Here is a 19,830-nt window from a genome sequence, read left to right as displayed (position 1 = left end):
GTTAACTGGTTCTGTCTGCCCCTGTGCTTTCCTACTGTATTCCAAACTCTTATTGTAACTGTGTGATTCTGCTGTCTCCTCTCATTGTGTACTTTATTTCTTACTGTAAAGTGCTTTGAGAAGCACTTTTAAAGGCACTATATAAAATACAGTTTATTATTATTATTATTATTAAATGCAGAAAATTAATGAACTTTTCCAACATTTTCCGATTTCAGGAATGGCCCTTGAGCAATCAGGAGGCAGTTTATCAGGCCTGCCTCAAGCTGGGTGGTTATTTTTGCCATTCTGGAGCTTCTCCTCAAGGCTAGAACCTTGGTCTCTCTCTCACAACAGCTCTCGCCTGGCTGCCCTGAAACCGCTGATCTTCGCAAACAAGCAGCACGCCGAGCAGGTGATTTCAAAACTGTTTTCTACTAATGACTGGAATGTTTCAAATACATTGGCTGATTATGCCTTGCCTTCAGAATAATAATGGTAGGAGCTGCTCTTAATTATTAGCTTCACACAGGTGAGTTCAACAGCACTGTATCGTCTGAGATTTAAACCCACAATCTCTTAGTTACTAATCCAGAGAAATCTGGACACTCGATTCCAGAGAAGCAGTATATTTTCTTTCCATACTGATCAAAATTCAACACCATATTCGAAATTAGGGCTCACTAGTGCATTGAACAAATGTTAACACAACACCATTTGTTTCAAATTCTGCCCTTTTAACTACATATCTTAACCTCTTTGTTGTTTGTTTTATTTCTTCCTCACATTGTCAATGAAATGGAAAAGGTGTGTCAATACTGTATAAACACCAGAGTGTTTCTCATAAGATCCCATTTCCCACTGCCTTTTCCATTTTGTAATCATGGTTTCAAATTATACTGCCTACATGAGACGCTACACCTGTCTGCTTACCTAAGTCTTTTTACATTTTCTTTGCCTCTTCTGAAGTGTTTGCTGATTCTCCTGTATTGGTATCAGCTGTGGACTTGATCAGTTTAACTACACCAGGATCTTCATGCAGAGGTCTTGGTACAGACTGCTGTGGTGTTCCACTAATTTCAATTCCCCAACTTGAGCATGTATCCTTTATATTCACAGTTATATCATTTGATACAGCTCTTCGTCTTCCCTGCATCTGAGGTATGTCATTGTCACCGGCTGAGGGAAATACTCATTAAACCCCATTTCTAGGACACCTGACTTCATCATTTACAGTCCTTTTGCTTTAATACGTCCTTTTGTTGTAATACAGAAAAAAAACCTTTAATTGCTTATTTAGGCCTTCATTGCAATATTCCTTTTTATTTTTCTCCCAAGCCTTACTAAAATAAAAAAAAATATATACAGATCTTTGTCGTTTCTAATACTTTTCTTAATTGATTTATGAAACCATTTGAGTTAGTTGTCCAGTGTTGACTCTTGAGGTCATCCTGTTCTGTGCTTCAAGCAGAAGCTGTTAAAACCTCTGCCATCCGTTCTCCATTGACTGCTCTCCATCTCCAGAAAGACCCGTTGAACTGCTTTAAAACTCAGTCTCATTCCCTCACTCTCTCGCAGTCTGCTTTGCTGAATCGTGAATGTTTGTTTCGCGCTGTATCTGTACTGTTTCAAAGTATACATCAAGGAGCAACACATTACAAAACACCTGAAAACACCAGATCACGCTTTCTCTTTTATACTGTAAGCTCCGACAGAGTTAAATAGCAGACATTGGCTGTGTCTGCCACTTCAATCTCAGCTATGGCGCACTGCAATGTTTTTTTTTTAACGCGCTTTCAGTTCAGCCTAGTTTATACATTTGAAAACACGTTCCCTAACTATATTCGCATTAGAAATAGGATTATATTAAACGTGTTGTTTTTCATCTTTCAATTCTTGACAGCCATTTTATATCAGATTTTAAGTTTGGACGAAACACCTCATGTCAGAGTAATCATCTGGCCGAAGATCCTATTTTCTCGTAGTATTGAAATGAGCCTCCGCCAGATGTGTTTAATTCGGGCTTTTTTATTTTTTTATATATATTTTTTTTTCTCGGATCGCTTCTCCAATGAGGCCAGGCGCTGGGTTTGAGTGATGGGTGATGCACGGGGAACAGGCTCCTCCTGTTAGTTCCGCCCCCACAAGCAGTGGATAGTGAGAGCGGAGATTATGCCTCATTAAGACTTTTAAACTTTTACTAACTAGAGAGTAGCTCATATAATCCCGAAAAACCACGGCGTCTTCCAGCGCGGCCGCTCGCACGCCCGGACGCCGAGCGGTGGGTTTGGACAGAGAGGCTGGACGCGCAGCGAGAGCGCGGAGTGCGCCCGTCTCCTGCAACAGCTGCCCCCCGGCTAAGATCGGGCTCCTTTTTGACAGCTCGGACGGAATCTGCACGGTACGTCCCGACTTTTGTTGTATTCACATGCACAGCAGCCTTGTTTTGTTTTGTTTTGTGTACCAGAGCCAGATCACTTTTTTTTTTCTTCCCACAAGAGACGGAGCCGAGCAGAGCGAGTCCGAGTCGTGCCTGGATTGCGGAGCGGCGTGTGCGTGTGTGTGTGTGCGCGTCGTTGCCCGTACTTGAGGGCTGATCTCCTGGGTTAAACCATATCCCCCGCGCAGTCCTCGGCTGGGTTTGCCGTGCCTCGGGTCCGCTGCGATCGGGACGTTTTCGTTTTCTTCCGCTTCTCTTGTTTTCCTCTTAAATCCACGAAAAGGATAAGAGAGTTAGAAACAGTTATCGGGGGTTACCGTGTCGGCTGCATGCCGAGGATTGTCAGTAGTCCTCAAATACTCCTAAGGATTAGCTCGGGACAGCGTGATTGCATTTATAAATACTGCCTAGACAGCAAATGTCCCGGGAGTGGTGATAATTTCAGTGTATCGCAGAAGAACGTGTCAGATCTGTGTCAAGTCCCACTCCTCTCTGTGCCTTAAAGGGTACCGGGGTTCTTGGAGTAAACTTGTTTTCGTCTGCCCAGCTGTTGGGCGCCTGTCTTGCAGCGCTGCCCGGCGCCCTGCGACACACAGCTGGCTCTGCGGACGAGCTGCGCTCAGATAGCACGGCTCGCTGCGCTGAGGAGCCGAGCGGTCTCGGAGTGTAGCAGCCAGGCTTTCCGGCTGCTTCCGAGTATCACGCTTTGCAGTTATGCAGTACAGAACCAGAGAAAAGGGGTAGTCGTGGGAGTGTTACGCGCAGTGCCTAGTGTTGGATGGTGTGAGCTGCTGTAGATGTTTTTTTACATTTCTGTTACACGCGTAACCCGATTGCTGTTTTCCTTTGCGCAATTCGTATCACCCATCCAGAGCCACAAGTGCTCTCTGGAGCGCTGAAGCAGCGAAACATGAACCGGAGAGCGCAAGTAGAAAGTACAATGAAGTTAATTTGACACCGAGAAGTGGAGACACGTCTTTACCCAAAGGGTTGTGGGAGTCTGGAACAAGCTGCCCAGCCGATACGTTTCAAGCAACGGCTGGATGATATCCCGGGATTCATTAATTACTAACTGCCGAACGGGCTAGATGGGATGAACGGCCTTTCTGGTGTTAAGAGTGGCGTCTAACATGTGTGAACTAGTTTTGGGGATTCAGGGGAAAGATAAAGCACACAGAGAGACTACTCATCGGTCATGCTTATAAAGCACCTTAAATTGAATTGACTGCGGATCCTTAGGCGACAGAATGTCCCCCTCAAAAAATGACAGAATACTTTTTCAAACTTCCAGTGACAGTATACCCTGCAGTAGGTTCCTGATCGAAATTATATTTTTTCGCGTTCTCCTTAATCTAATTTCTTTACGCACTTGTCCCCTTGCTGTGCACGAGTTTATTCTGAGTTTTATCATTGTCCCGTCAAAGAGACGATTCCCCGCAGAGCAGAGAATGAGATTTCTTTCTGACTTCTGCGCTAGACAGCCAAACCAGTTGTTTTTTTCCCCCAAAATATTTAGAGCAATATGTAGAAAGTGCTTCACTGTATTTGTATACGCACAGGGAGAGAGAGATAATACAGTGTTCACAAGAAAGTTAATTCACTCTGCAGAACCTGTTATTAAGAAACACCACCGAGATTAATCTGCAAGCTGTAGTCTTTAAAGTAAGAACCAGTTTACTGAAGTATTAAAGTAAATGATGTTTACATTTCCCCTTCCCTTCAGATATGAATTTGTAAAACTGAATAATAATATGAAGTTGTTTCTTGTAAAATTAGAGGACTAGTTTACTGCACCCTGTGGAATTTTGTGTAGAATTCCTATTAAAGTTCCATTGCATTGGATTATTAGGGCGGTTTGCAAAATATATAAAGGGATACTCTTTATGATGAGGAAGCTTGGAGTCATGAATCGATTTTCTGGTCACCAGATTTGCTCTATCCACCAAGACCCTGTACAGTGTGAGATTTGTTTCTTAAAGAGAACAGTTTTCTCCATAATTTCACATAATTTTGGTGCTTTGGCACCAGTTTATTTACAAAGTGTTTGCAGTTTCAATGTGTGCAAAAAGCTATTCTGTTTTACCATTGTGCTCTGCAATAAGCTAATCAAAACCAATGCCTTCAGGACACTGTGCTCCCAGATTCAGAAGAGCCCTATTGTTCTTGAGAGATGTTTTTACAGTTCTAAAACAATCGCACTCTCCTGTTCTACATATCGGCATGAGGGTGATTTTGAAGGACTTGGAAAACCTGGAGCTTTCGGCCTGTTTTGAATGTGTAGCCTGTGCAAAGATGGGGCAGAGTTTCTAAAAATGCAGAAGAGAGGAAAATTAGAAATGTGCAGGTGCTGAGCTGAGCTCAGAAGCTGTTGGCACATGGAGACACTGCGGGATAGAGTAAGCACCGATTCTCTCCTCATTCCTGCTGCTGCCCGGAGGAGGATCAAAACCTCAAATATAGTGCGTTTTCATTTATTCTGAAATGAATCCAGGTAACCATGCTTAATCTATTAGTAGCAAACTCTTCTGTAGGCACAGTCTCCATTACAGAGCTGTAAGCTTGAAAAAGGAAGGGGATGTTATTCTGCGATTGACAGGTCTTTACAGTGTTGTTTACCAGGCAGGGACATCAAGTGCTCGCTATCTTCCAGGAGGTGTTGTTTGCACATATCCTGAGGCCGCGGCCGCTCTCGGGGTGAGATTGGCCAGATTCCACCCCGAGTGTTAAATGTCCACTCTCTGACTCAGTGACAGGCCTGGCCCTCGTCAGAACTAACGCCCAGATGAGCTGACGGCCCATCTGATGTGCTACGTTTCTCACCAAGTTATCGATAGCAGCAGTGCAGGTTTTATATTGCCTTTGGCGTTTATCACAGCTCAGTCCGAGGGTCCCCACGGACAAGAATGTTTTGAAAGGTGGAGGAGGGCTCAGCCACATAATAAAGAGCCCCTGTTCTGTAGAAAACAGAGGTTTTCTAGACCTATAGATCTGTGGGGACAGTAAATACTGCGCTTCTACCCATCCTCCCATTTTCTAGCTGCTTTATCCACTACAACATGACGGGACGGGACTCCAGATCAATATGCTTGTGAAATGCAGTGCTTTCCTACCAGACTCCGCTAGCCAGAAAGGGTATACCCTGACACACTCCGGTCCCACTGCTGGCTTCCTCAGGCACGGGAGGGGCTTAGAGAGCAGTCTGCAATACTCACAGGTACATGCTGGCAGGCTCAGAGCCCTGAGCGCCTCTGCTGTCTCCTTCTCACCTTTAATAAAAAAATCATGGCAGAATGCTGTAACATATTGCTTCAGAGGCCATCATACTTAGTCTCAGCCAGCCTGACTTTATTTGAGGGGTGAGTTACACAGACATTCTCTGCAGGGTTCTTGTTTTTTGGGGGGTGGGGAGAAGGGCCCAGGGTGATTGACATGGAAACGGGAGTGAGAGGTTGGCGCCAACATGACCCAGAACGGGCCGCACTTCTTTACCCTAAGGGTGGTGCGAGTAGGGAACAAGCCGCCCAGCCATGCTGTGGTTTCTTTCAAGAGACGGCTGGATGAGATACTGGGATCAATTGGCTACCAAAGAGGCAAGATGGGCTGAATGGCCCCCTGTCCTCTGTCGTGTTACAGTGTGTTCTCGTGTGTGGGAGTCAGGCCTCACAGCCCGGCTGATAAAGTCCCAAGGTGAGGCCACAGTACGAGTGCTGGCAGGAGCCCAGGCTGTCAAGGCTGTCCCTAGCTGTGTGTCCCTGCTTCTTCTAAATCCTTGAATGTTCAGATGGAAGCCTGACCGCCTCCTGGGGGTCACCGCCGTAAAATAAACCCGTGTTTCAGAGAAGCCAAGAGGCCTTGGCCGGTGTCTGAAGGCACCGCTGGCAAAGATAAGACCTGTGCTCTGAAGCGTGCGGACGTGTGCAGCCTAGACACAGCACTCCAGCATGCCGACACTGACAATGTGATTAGACAGCAAATCAGTGGGAAGTGTGTGAGCCGAGAAGCCCTGTAAAGAAAGTGTTTGTTATTTATTTAAATACCAGAAGTGCAGATTGTCAGCATGGCTCGGGGGTTGAAGTGTGTATTTCACAACGACTGTGGGTTTTCACAAGGAACCTGCTTCGGTGTAAATTACTGACAAAGATCTGGGCTCTTCTGCGGTACCTGACAGACATCCCTCTATTTCTATCTGATCGATAGTGTAAAAGAGGAAAGTGCAGTGTGCAGCAGAAAAACTGACAAGTGGCATTTCTGCTTGAAGACCACAGTTTGTGTCTGCGCTAGAAAATGACTCATGTGCTGAAAAATGCTGTCAGTGTTGAGGGCAGGGTGTGGAGAGGAGATACACACAGCTGGCGTATTGTCAGGCTACTCTGTTGACCTGTTGCACCGCGCCTGCAGCTGCACGTCCAGAGAGGAAGAATAGATGAAATTGTTTATCAATGAGCGGATCTGCACTTCTGAGCACCACGGAGCCCTGCATGACATTTTCCCCAGTCGTGCACATTGAGACTTGTCCTGGTCTTGGCTGCACCCCTCTGCCGGGGTCTTGCTCTGTGCTGCACTGCAGGGACAGAGGTTTTGAATGGCAGAGGAATTTATGTTGGAGCTACGTCCCTTGACTCGAGTGTGAGCAGCACTCTTTGTTGTTATTGCACAATTCTAAACCGTTCATTCTTGCTGTCTGAGATCACTCGTGCTGGGACCTGCTGGGGCAGCACAGCTCCTCAGTCTTACCAGTGACAGTACTTTCCTGATGAGCACTGGCCAGACCCTGCAGCACAATTCCTCAAAGGAATGGCAAATACAGACAGAATAAAGGCACTAAATATCTTTAGTCATGAGCAGACTACTGTTAAGTGACTGTTTAGCGGTATACAGAATTATAAGAGGTAGGAGGCATTCACAAATTGAAGCCAGATGGCTTCTTCACTAGTATAACAAAGACCCATGGGTATGATGGTAAATGCAAAGCATGTTCATTTAGGACTAAAACCATGAAAAGAAGGAAAGAAAAGGGTCCTCACACAGATGGGTGTGGGGGTCTGGAGCCACCCAGCCGCGTTATCCAGGCAGATTCCCTGGGATCCTTCCAGAAACAGCTGAATGAGATCCTTGTATCCATGAGCTACTTACCAGCATCCAAGATGAGCCGAAAGGCCTCCTCAAATAAGAAAAACGAACGCACTGGAATATTCTTGGTGGTTTCTGGGCTCCTTGACTGTACAGTGTGTCCTTTTTTGGAGCTGCCAGTCTTTTGTCGTATGAGGTTAAAAGCCACTGTCAGCTTTCAGTTCAGAGGCCCGGGGTCACCTGCAGCAGGACCGGAGCGCTACAGTGGGTGCAGCAGAGCAGTGCCACAGCAGCACTGCTAGCTGGGAAGAGTCGTGTTTCATTACTGACACCACACAGGGCGCATCGCAGTTTGTTTTCACACATACTGATGGGAGGTCGAGTGTGAAAGTACAGAATGGAGTTAAAATCACTCCATTTGCTCACGTTTGTCCCCAGGTCCTGTAAGCACATAAGAAAAGATACAGTCGAGTAAAAAGCTATTCAGCCCATCTAGCAGTTGGCAGCCAACCGATGCAGCAATTTGTTTAAAGAAGCCAGGGTATCGGCTTCAACAGCATGGCTGCTTGGCTTCATCCATGCTTAAGGAAGTGCCTCCAGCTCTCGGTTTTAAATGCACTTCCAGGTAGTTTCCACTTGTGTCCTCTGGTTCGTGTTTCGCTGTTTACACTGAGTGCACCAGATTGGCGTTTTCAGTGCCTTTGAGGATGTTGAATGCTTTTATCTGGTCTCTCTGCAGCCTTCCTTGCCCAGGACTGAAAAGGTTCAGATCTTCCAGTTCTGCTGCCCTTTATTTCTTCTGTGAGAGCTCTTCATGCTGTAGTCCAGGCAGTGTTGTGAAATTAGTAAAAAAAAACAGCGTATTGAAATCTGCAGGTGCTTTTGTCACCTTCTTCTCAGACTAATGTATCTTTTTAACATCAATTTTGGATGGAATGGCAATTACATCACTCCTTCAAGCACGTCACAACTTCTCAGCGGTTTGGGAAGTTCTGGTCACACAACCGTAATGGACATGGATCTAATTATTTCCCTGGACTTCAATGGGAATTGAGTACAGCTTAAATAAAAAGTTTAGACATCAGTTTCTCCTACAGGGGAAACGTGATATCAGCATTTTTATGAGTCACACATGAAACCCATTACAGGATGTTGGAAATAAGTGGAATTTGTATTCTTCTTCAGCTTGGCTGGTTCTGACACAGGAGAGTGACGGAATGCCACTGACTCTGCAGGATCTAGAGAAGGGATTAGTACAAAACTCTACTATGAGAATTTTTCTCTGTTTCCGAAAGCGAAGTATATTGTTGTCAACGGACATTGTACTTCTGTGCCTTCCTTTCTGTTTTTCTCTACCCATCAAAAACTATGTGGATGTTCTTCCTGAATGAGTTCCTGTAATCTGCATGGTTTTTTTTGTCTGAGTTGCACTGCAAAACAGCAGAATGGGTAGGTGAATGAAGAGGTGCCGACTGTGCCTGGGGGTGTGCGTGTGATTTCTTCATGGGCTTTCATAGCAGGTTGTATCCCTCTCCTTCAGACTCCTGGTGTAGGTATTGTTTGCAAAAAGAGGTCAAGTGTGAACAGAACAAATAAAGTCAAGGCTGGACACTCACACTGCTCCATGATGTACCCCCTCTCCATTCTCTTCCAGACCAGGCTCACTTGTGCACTTCCTGCAGGCTGGTTCTCTGCACCTGGGGATCCGCAGTGGCCGCGGGCCCTGGTCATTCCCAGGGCTGGAGCGTCAGAACAGGCTGCGACACACTCGCGCCCCGTCCTGCTCTCCAGATCAGACAGCCAGCCGATTTCGCAGCGTGCTGCAGGAACCTGACGAGCTCGATGAACTGGCGCCCCGCGTCTTCGCGCGACTCCCTGTCCTCGTGGAACACGGGGTGACTCCCCTTTCCCGTCTTTTCTTCCCAGAGGGGGATTTGGCTCCTTCGAGTGGGGAGAAGCTCGGCGTCCTTGGTAAAGCTCAGGTGTCAGACAGCGTCCACCCCTGGAGCCGCGATGGCAAGCAGAGGGCGCGTGGCAGTGCTGCTCCTGGCTCTGTGTGGCGTGGCCTGTGCAGGTAAGATCGGCTTCACCATCGACTCCTTTGGCCGACAGAGGAGTCAGAATCACAGCTTATGTTGTCGTTTTGATATACTGTGTTATCCGTCTCATAAACTCTTGCGTTCTTTGAGAGTGGAGTGTTTGAAGCTCTGTTTTGGACTCTTCTTCGTCACGAAGCTGTTGAGGGCTACGCAGAAGTGGGGAGGTTCACTCCCGGCTGCTGCAGCGCCCCTTGGGGCAGAGTCTGGTCTCGGGTTCGGGAAGCCGAGGGAGCTGGGAGAGAGCTGGTTTCCTACGAAAGCCGTGTCAGGGGCTCCCTGGTGATGTCTCGTCTCTCCTGACACAAATCACGAAGCAGTAATCGCTGCCGGAATTTCCCCTCTGTGGTTTTGCAGCCAGAAGGCCCCAGTCAGCCAGGGTGCTCAGAGACAGATCTCTCAGCTCATAGCCTGCTGACAGATGAATTCTCAGCACCCTGGCAGGCAGCAGGTGCTGCATGACTTCTCAATAGGCACCCATGCACATACCTGATTGATTAAATGAGCAGGATGTTATGTAAAAGAAAGGAAATATAGTGAAACATATAATAAACATAACTAAAATAAAAACAGCATTCACGGTTTCAAAAGTGCTGAATGTTGGAGGGGCCCAGAGGAAAGGTCTGAATTATCTGCATCGGCAATTTCCACTGGATAAAGAGAGCAAGCTGAGACAACAGCAGTGGAAACCAGTAGATGTATTTTCAGTTCTTCATTAACGTGTTGCTGTGGTCAGGGTGCTTTTAAGAGCTCTTGGGACTGTGCTTTGTCAGGTCATTGCTAGAAATGACTCTTTAAATGCTTTTACGTGCTTTTCTGATGACTACTACTGCCTAGTTAAAATGACACAGGCCACATTAGAATTAAAGAGTGCCTGGTTACTAGAAATGGGGAAACCGACAGCAGCTTTTCTGTCTGGTTTTTAAAATCCAGAGAGAAACACTTACACATCAGATCGGAAAAACTAAAAGAGAAGAGCAACGGAAGAGCAAGGGCTGTTGTTTTTGAGTTATACCAGCTCTACCAGTCTCCATGCTGGCACGAACCTTTCCAGAGGGAAAAAAAAACATCTTTTTGACATGAGTATGTTTTATTGCTGCTTTGATTGTCATGCCTGAGTTTTACTGGTGTACAGCCAGTCGGAAGAAAAAGAACTTAAAAGAGGGGAAGCTCTTCGGTTTGGTTTCTTTCCTTGCATTCAGCGCTGGTCTGTCTTTTTCACTCGCGAGGCGCTGCATTCTTTTGAATTATATATGTTTCCCAGCCGAACAAAGCTGGGAATGTTTACGCGGGTTGCAAAACATTCTGAACAAAACAGTCACTCGGAGCCCCAGGGACTCTGGCCGGATCGCTAGCTCCACCAGCGCGCCGGGAAGCGCGCTGAGCCTCGAACTTCTCGACTGGCCCGGCGCGCTGTTCGCGTGGTTCGCTTTCCTGCCGCGCTAAAGCGCGTCTCTGGTTTTCCTCTGGGATCCCTGCGATGGGCAGGAATCTTTAACGAGTGCGGCAGCAGCCGTGAGCGATCTTAAGGGATCCGTGAACGGGCCACCTGTCCAAAGATGCTGAAACGGCGCGGAGGTATCTGACGCTTCCAAAAGGGCGGAGTCCTCTGGCGTGTCTGTGGTCTACCGTGAATTGTTCAAGTTCAACAAATGCACCATAAAGGAAAGATTCATTACTGTATTTGTCGTTAAAACCCCCCACAAAAAAAGTATGATGTTTTTGCGGGCGATTGCGTTCCAAATATTGAAGAGCGAGAAAGTCTATCCCGTATGAGCCTGCCCCTTTAAGAGACGCAGAACCCCAGCAGGATGTTAAACATCAGGCAAACAGCACCGCAGAGAGCGGCATCTGTTGTAAGCAGACCTAATTGTGTCTCCGATGTTCCCTTTATTACACAGACGGTGAGGTCATTCAGACCTTTTCCATCAGCTCTTTTTACGATATTCCAGTGGAACGTCTTCTGCGGTGCCAGCATTGTTTCCCAAACACCCCCCGCCTCGCCCTTTTCTCCCCAGCGCAGTCAGGAACATCATCACTATGAAGATGAAGCGTTTCAGATGTCAGCCTGCGAGAAGTCAAGCGAGGCGAGAGCTCAGACCTCCGGCTCTTGCCTTATCAGTCCCCGTTTGACTGTGGGCACCGTCTGTTGACTCGTTTAGAGAAAGCGTGTGGGACGGATTTAGAAAGAAGTGAATGTGTTTATTTTTGAGAAGTTTCCTGGTTGCCCGCTAGGAAGCTGTATCTCTTTTGGACTTGAAAGTTACAGGGGTGATCTGAGGCTGATGTCTGGCTCTGACTTTTCTCTCCCTGCTGGGACACCTCGTCACGGCAAGTTTTTGGTTGCCTGGGCTGCTAATGATAAAAAAACCTAGAAGAATTATGGTTTCGATGTCCTGTACCTAGTTTAGAGTACTAATGATCATCAGTAAGACTGTTCACAGCCCGATGAAAGTGTATTACATTTTAAAATTTTGGTTTTGGTGTGTGTTTTCGATGCTGAGCTAGGGCCCTCGGTGTGTTGCGACCTAAGGATGATGTTTTTTTCTTCTTTTTTTTCCGTTATGCTTGAAGTGAAGGTTCCATCAGCTGCAGACAGAGGTGTTTACTGGTCTGCATTGCTGGAATACTGTAGACACAGTAAAGGCATTGAAGGCTTGTAAACAGACTTCAGAGGGGATTTCAGTTCATATATCAAAGTCTGGTTTAACTCCTGAATGCTCTTTCAACGTTGACTCCTGAGCATGCTCACCTAGCTGTCTCAGGGGGGATTAAATATCTGAGGTTTCTCTAAGGGTCCGTACTTTTAAATTTAATTAACATTTTCTGGCAGGCAAAATTTAAACAACCTTAAAGTAACCTTGCATGACGTCACCCAGACTTGGAGAATATCTTGAATGTCTTTGTCTTGATTACATGAGCGATGGATGTAATTTGTGGATGGATGTAGTTTTTTAGTTAACCCTCACATTTGAGAATTTAAGAAAGATTACAGATGAGAGGAGACATTCGGTCACATCTTGCTCATTTGGTAGTTAGTAATTAATTGACCCAAAGATCTCATCCATCCTTTTCTTGAAGGAAGCCAGGATAATGGCTGAGTAGCTGCGATATTACCTGTGAAATTAGAGCACTGAAGGTGATGAGGTGGCAGGTTTTTCTGTGGGCCAGCAGACACCATCAGAACTTCCTCTGGTCTGGTTACGTTCATTGGTCTGGAATAACCTTCAGCGGCAAAATGGGGCCAAGATCTGATGAACTAGTTTCACTTGTGGTCGGAGACACATTTTAACCCAGGGAGGTACGACCAAGAGGTGTAAAAAGCAGGTCAATGAAGCTGCAATACCTGCGTTGCTTGTGCTTCAGGGGCATTTTCACACTGCGGCAGCCAGTCAGGACACAGGGACGACATCTCAGATCGAGGGGCAAGCCTTCTGCACCCCTGCCCTCTTCGATCTCTCGTCATGCTGTGCTTCAGAACTCCTCAGCTGCTCCGGCGATATTATTCCGCTCTCCGATGTGCAGAGGTTAACCCCTCTCTTCCTCAGCCCGTGTTTATTCAGGTCCGCCGCCGCACATGGGCTGCAGGCTGCAGAAACAGCTGCCGTCTCCTGGCCGGGGGGCGGCCGGACACCCCGCTAGCGCTGACATCGCCACCCTCGGTGTGTGAGCCACAGTCCGGCTCCTCTCCAGCAGAGAAACCAGGTCCCGTGACTTTCAATTTCAACGTCAGGAAAAAAGAAAAACCTAGTGGGACTGTATCCAGAATTACTAGACTGTACATGCCAAAAAAAACGCTTCAACAGGATGCCAGTGACACGACAATTACTGTGAAATGACTGCTGAGTCTTAAAAAATAACAAAGGCCCTGAGCTGCACAGCAAAACCCCAGAAAACAAAGTGCTTGGTCATGTTAAGAACGCTAGGGCAATTTTATAGTTCTGAGCATACGCTTAACATTGCTGACATAGTCTGATCAGCAAGAGAAAACGGCCCGCCAGTGAGCTGGTGGTAGCCAGGCTGGGTGGGGAGCGTTGCCGGTTTGACATCATCAGAGCTTCAGAGCCATAGAGGATGGGGCTCGGCTCAGGCGGTCTCTGGCTGGCCTTCGCAGCACTTCTCACCGGGCACTTCTCTAATGGATTTTACAGAAGTGAGCCAGAGCCAAGTTTTATTTTCCAGCAGAAAATAGCAGGGATGGCTTCCCAGAGGGCCCAGAGTAAAGGTCAGGGGCCTTGCTGGTCTTGCATTTGCAGGTACACAGGAAGCTCACTTCCTGCAGCTCCCTGCTGCCTGCATTTAGGCCGCCGCGGTCCATTTTAATGCGTACAATAAGTGGATGTCAGCTGGGTGTTATTTATTTTTAAGTCACGTTAGCGAGAGCGCGTTGTATTCTGTGACCGACTGAAGGACGTGCTCAGGGTGCATCTGCAACAGGCGGGCGTGGCTAAGCAGATAGCTGGCAGTTTGGTTTGACTTATCTTACCAGTGATGATGACCCGTGATTAAAACAACACTCACACAAAAGAGTACCTCTCCTTATCTATCACCTTAGCCTCTTTACAATTAAACAAACAAGACAGGGATGTGCAAATGAATGCAGCAAATTAAGCAGAATTAAAAGCTCGAGTGGCTTGCGGCATGGGCTCCGGCTTCCCTGCGGCCATGAATCGGATGAAGAGGTTGGAAAGTGGGTAGAGGTGGATAAAGGCTGGAATGCAAACGTGAGTTTTAAGACTGGATTTGAAAGTGCTAATCTGATGTGCTGAGAGATCACTCCACAGCTTTAGCACATGTCAAAAACCAGAACAATTAAGACGTGTTCTAAGCCAGTCTGGGTGAGTGCCTCAGTCAGTCAGTTTCTGTGAGTCAATGACCGCTGTGGCAAAACTCAGCATGCACTGCTTTAACAGGGCCACAGTTGATCTATTTCTCTTTCTACCAGTGCAATTTGTTGAATGAAGGTGGTGCTTGCTTGTGCAGAGTGGCTTCACTTATTTTGTTGTTCTGTGTGGGGGGAAAAAAAACGTTAATTGATGGTTGTCAACGTGCAAAATCAGACGTCCCTCACTTTCGGTGTTCCCACAGGGACCTTTAACAGTTGAACAAAAGGTTGGGCTGTTAATCACAGTGTATTTCCATGAAGCCTTTTCAAGTCGGGGCTGATGGGTCCCAGAAAGAGTTGCGCAATGCGTGAAATGTGATCCGAGCAGCGAGTGGGCTGCTTAAGGTGGAATGCTCCGTGCGTGTTGTCTCGCCTGGTGCTGATGTCCGCAGCGGAGCCCTGCTGCAGAAGGGCCTTAAGAGCAGAGTCCTCCCCCCCGAGCCAGATGTTGGGTGTGACTCACGCGTGAAGCAGAGCAAACTGCAGCTCGAAGGAGTGTGTCGGCGCTGAGCAGCGAGCAGGCCCGGCTGGCTGTAAACATCCTCTGCGTCAGCGCAGGTCCGGAGTGTTTACATAGCAACCCCAAACTGGCACGCCACACATGGGCCCCCCTGCTGTCCGCCCCCGCTATAAAACAGTTCGGGACCGGGGTGGGGGGGGCTGGAGGCTGGAGGCAGGGCTAGCAGGCTTGCTCTTTCTGGGGTCCGGGCCCGAGCTGGGCCGGAGCTGGGCCGGAGCCGGGCCGGGGCGATGGCGCCGGTACTCCCCTGTCCCCCGTCGAGCTGGCCCAGCTCGTGCAGAGCGACACGGCGATGGAGACTCTTCCTCGTCGCTCTGGGAGTGAAAGTAGTTTGAGAAAGATTTGGCACTCTTTCACGTTGGCTACAAGGTCCGCTGCAAATGCAATAAAAACAGCACTAGAGCTCGGCGTCGACAGCAAGGGTCTTGAAGCTCAGCCTTGTCCCCATTACAGGATCACACCCCGTGTGCAGCATGGCTCGAGAGCGGGCATCTCACTTTGCAGTGTGGAAAGTGTCAGTGCAGCAGACATCTTACGATCTCGAGTAACCTTATTGGAAACCTTTTCAGGGACATAAGGACAGTTTCAAGTGGCAGGTGGTGTTTTGGTCCCTCTGGTTCAAATGGCTTCCAGTAGCTCATTGGTTCAAGGATCTCAGCTTGGTGTTTGTTGAAACAAACCAAAGTATTAGCTTTGACACCACAGATCAGTCCCTGTTCCATACCTACTCCTTCATCCCTTTGTGTGAACAAGTGCCTCCTGGTTTTAGCTGAATTTGTACTGGCGACTGCTGTTTCATGTTTCACTGATCATTCTGCCAGTTACGCTTCTGACAGCCTGACCTCGAATCGTACCAGTCATTGCTGTGCCTGACTGATGAACGGTTGCAGTACAGCCTCTCCGCTTCTCCCTGCAGGGCTGTGGCAGCTGACGCCTGTGACTGCAGTGTTTGTGGTTTGATGTCTTTGCTCACTCTTAGGCTTTGTCAAGCAGAAGCTGTCTTCTTTACAAAGAAATACCTCTTGTGTGAAGACTAACAATAAACAGGAGCGCAGCAGGGCACGTTTGTATTTCTGGTTTGAAAGTTTTAAGTTTCAACCTCTTTTCAGGTGTCAGTGCTGTGGTGTGTTGTAACCACAGCAGTCTTTATCACTGTATTGACAGACGTGCTCACCAGAGGCCGGCGCGCACAGCTAGTCCTGTAATGTCAGCAGTGCTGCATGACGGAACCAAAGCTTCTGCTGGGAGATCAACTGTCTGCCCCTCTGCTCCTCCACTTTGGCAGCATGAGAACTCCCCGCTTTGGCCTCTGTCTCGTTAGAGATGCATAGTAGTTCCACGTTCCAGCATCTGAACTGAAGACCGTGCCTGTCATCTCTCAGCTATATCCTTCAGGAAGCATGCACAAACACTTACTTTTACTTACGCTTTATTGGACTAATTTTGTTCATTTTTGAACTGGTGAGGTAATTTGATAATTGTACTCATTTGGTGTAAACATGGAACACTTACCAGCAGTGATTTTCTACCGCTGTTCTGTATCCACACTTTCAGCATGGTTTTACTTAACATTTCATTGTTTTACTATCATTTTATTAATTTATGATTACCTTATCATAATGGCACAATTACTCCTTGCGCATAATGTACATTTTAGGAATTGTAGTTCTCCCTGGATATGGGCATCTGTGAATCGACTTCACTTTGTGTTTTAGACAAAGGAGGGATGTGATTCTGTAGATATGTGCTTAAGGGAGTTAATCTCCATTGGGAAGCACAGGACATAATCAATGCGATCAGATTACAGCGGCACCGCTTGTGAACAAAGGGAGCATTTGCGAAGAGATCCAACAAAAACTCATTCAAGTTCAAAATACTTCAGTTTGTTTTCGATCTTATGGCTGCTGATTATTAACTTTTTGAACTTGCTGAATGATTCACAGCCGACACAAGTGCAGCAACTGGAGCACAGTACTAGCTGGGTGCTTTGCTGAGATGATGTGTGTTAAAGGAGGCCAGTGCAGGTGATCACTGTTTATGCCAGCTAGCAATTCAGGGATTATGTATAAAGTAGATAGGACATACCTGGCTGGTGCTCAAGAAGAATCACTTCCTCTCTGTCTCTGATGTGTGATGATAGCACACAGGCCAGTTTTCCATTAGAGTGATTTCTCCAGATAAACACGTCGCGCTTGTCCTGTGCAGCAGTGCCTGTTCTAACACTGTAATGGAAAACAGCAATTTTTCTCTTGCGCTCTTCCTCTGCCTCCCTCTAACTCCCTCTGTTCTACGGAAAGTACGCTGGCAGGGAAGTGGCTGGTGTAAGCCGGTGACCCTTGAACCCGTGTTTTCTGTTTCATTCTGCGAAACAGTGACGACAGCCGGAGCTGGAAGGAGAGAGCTCTAGTGCCGCACTAACGCGCCGCTGACATAAAGGCACAGTGAAATGTCTGGCAGTGTCTCCTTCTCCGTTTCTCCCAGAAGCTTCATTCTAAAAAAAATGAGTCAGAAATGACAGGTGAAAGCTGAAAGATTGCAGTTGCATTTCAAAGTGAGTGACCGCTGCCACACAGGCAGTGCCCTGGCGATGAGAGGCTCAGGTGGGCAGAGACAGACCTGGGAACCTCACCCTCTCAGCACAACTTGCAGACCAGCTGGAGGACAGACATGGGTCAGCCTGGGCTGCAGGACTCTCCCGGATTCCAGCTGGGAAAGTTGGACCTCCTGGGCTTCAGGAAGTGCAGCCGGGATTTCGGCTGGCGGTCCTCAGGCAGGACCCGTCCTGTAGCCAGTCCTCTTTAACTGAAGCTCCACACTTGGCTTAGGTAGGCCAGAGCTTGGGCACCTGCAGGGCTTAGAGCTTCGCTGTTTCAGGAATAAGAACGTGTCGTTTTCACTTTGACAGCTCTTGTTTGATTATGTACTGACAGAAGCCGAATGAGAAAGCTGTCTTTAGCAGGTGTTGATGAGAGGCGTAAAAACGCGCTAGCAGTTTGTGTTCTTCTGATGTTGATTCATAATTGTGTTTTTTTTTTGTGCTGGGGTTGATGAGTTTTGTTTCAGGCATGCCTTTAGCACTCTGCTTGCTCAGGTTAGTGAAACTCCACATGGGCGTTTGTTACAGGAAGCTCGTCGCTGTGGGAGTAATCTGCGGTGACCTACACGTTTGAGGCCACACCGCCTGAGGCCTCATTTACATGCTGCGGGTCCGCGCGCATGCAGGCACTGATGGAGAGCTGCTGAGAAATCAGGCAGCGGGTGAAACCAGCGTGACGTTTGGGGTTAAACAGCTTCATTCCGCAACTCTGGGCTTTTTCATATTTCAAAGTGCTGAGATGTGACATAATAAGGTAATGCATGTCAGATTACAATGATAGAATCTGTTATTTGGAAGTGGCACTGTAAAGCCTGTATGTGGTGACATTTTCGAAGACAGTGTTGCTGTGTCCCTGTGTCAAGGCTTAACTGTTTCTAAACACAGAGGAGTTTGTTCAGTGCCCAGTTTCCATGGAGCTGTCACTTTTATTAATGTATGGTGTGTGGAAAAGCCCCGAGTTCTCAAGATTCTTTGTATATGTTATTGCGTGATCCAGCGTGACATTTGACACGGCGCCCTGTCCCTCCTACCCTCTGGAGTCTTTTCCAGGGCTCTCACAGTGTCCTCTGACCTCCGTTTGCAGAAGTGCTGTGCTGGCATGTTCGCTCTGCCCTTCTTGATATTCAGATGACATTCAGACAAAGCCTCAGCATTGTTACTTGTGCAGCGGCTGCAGAGAGCTCTGCTTCCCCTCTGGCAGTGCCCATTCCTTTGTAAGGTAACTGTTTAACAATGATTGACACAGTACTTCCAGGGTGAGTGCCTGTCCATTTCTGCCTGTGAAATTTACAGTCCACAAGTTCTTTGCCATTTTTTAAACAGTACTGTGTCTACCTTGGAAGGGCCTGTGGTTGTCAGCTTAGGTTATGAGTTGCAGCAGTGGTGTGTGAAATAGGTAAGGTAAGACTGCGCACCTTGCGTGCTTTAACTGATGGAAAAGTGAGAGCAGGAGAAAGTTATTCATGACAATGTTTCATTTAAAACAAAGGCCTTTGGCGTATTTATGGAACTAGACATCTAGTCTTGTGCAGTTATAGTCAATATTTGTGTGAGGTGTATTAGTATTTTTGAGGAGAAAAAAATCATAAAGAACTACTGTACTAATAAGCTTTTCTTAGAACTTTACACTAACTGTAATTTCAGGGTGAAAAGTATTCTTTGTGCACGGATGCGTGTCAGGTTGGTTATTCTAGCAGTGTTTATGAACAGTTCACACACTGAGGGCTCAGTTTATCCAGATGTAATCATAGTCAGTGAAGTGCACAGTACAGAGCACTGAGGTCCAATGTTTTCTAATGATACATGGGTCAAAAGTGTTAAATGTACAGTAGGAGAGTGTGTTTTTCAGCAACAGTCCAATACCTCACAACCAATGGGCCTACTGGCTGAAAAATGCAGAGGTCAATGTTGAATGAAAAATGCAGAGGTAATAAGTAATAAGAAAATCTAACTGGTAGGACTGTAAGGACTATGAGTTAATTGCTCTTGTGTTTTAGAAACTACAGGTAAATGAGAAGGAGTAGACAAACTAGAACCATTTCCTTCTGTGATATGTCTTAACTGCTGACAATGCTAATACTCGATGCGTAATCCTCTGAAAACTTTTAAAACGGCAGATATCCCTGAAAGTGTGAGACTCTAAATGACAGCTGATCTGCTCACTGAGATTGGTGTGGTTTTGGTTCTTGGTTCTATCAGTGGTGTTTTCAGTCCTGCTTTAGGTGGAACTGGTGATTGGGTGAT

At 47.0% G+C, this 19,830-nt stretch overlaps 1 protein-coding gene across 4 annotated transcripts in view; it reads left to right on the top strand.

The window, feature by feature from the left end:
* The first annotated feature begins 220 nt into the window (after positions 1-220).
* Positions 221-19,830, top strand: part of tgfbr3 (transforming growth factor, beta receptor III) — an 86,681-nt gene continuing 67,071 nt past the window's right edge. For 3 of the 4 annotated variants that reach the window (XR_016093732.1, XM_088927053.1, XM_088927052.1), the window contains exons 1-2: positions 2,204-2,380; positions 9,416-9,563. Coding sequence is in view for 3 of the 4 variants with exons in the window: in XM_088927053.1 (XP_088783179.1) it covers positions 9,503-9,563 (61 nt within the window). In the remaining variant the exon portion in view is untranslated. Of the gene's footprint in view, positions 395-2,203; positions 2,381-9,415; positions 9,564-19,830 lie in introns of those variants that run through there. The other variant, XM_088927054.1, reaches the window with a different exon arrangement.

The sequence above is a fragment of the Atractosteus spatula genome, chromosome 11 (genome assembly GCF_055471065.1).
Source record: "Atractosteus spatula isolate fAtrSpa1 chromosome 11, fAtrSpa1.hap1, whole genome shotgun sequence".
NCBI classification, from domain to species: Eukaryota; Metazoa; Chordata; class Actinopteri; order Semionotiformes; family Lepisosteidae; genus Atractosteus; species Atractosteus spatula.
This window is presented reverse-complemented; position numbering and strand designations above follow the sequence as displayed.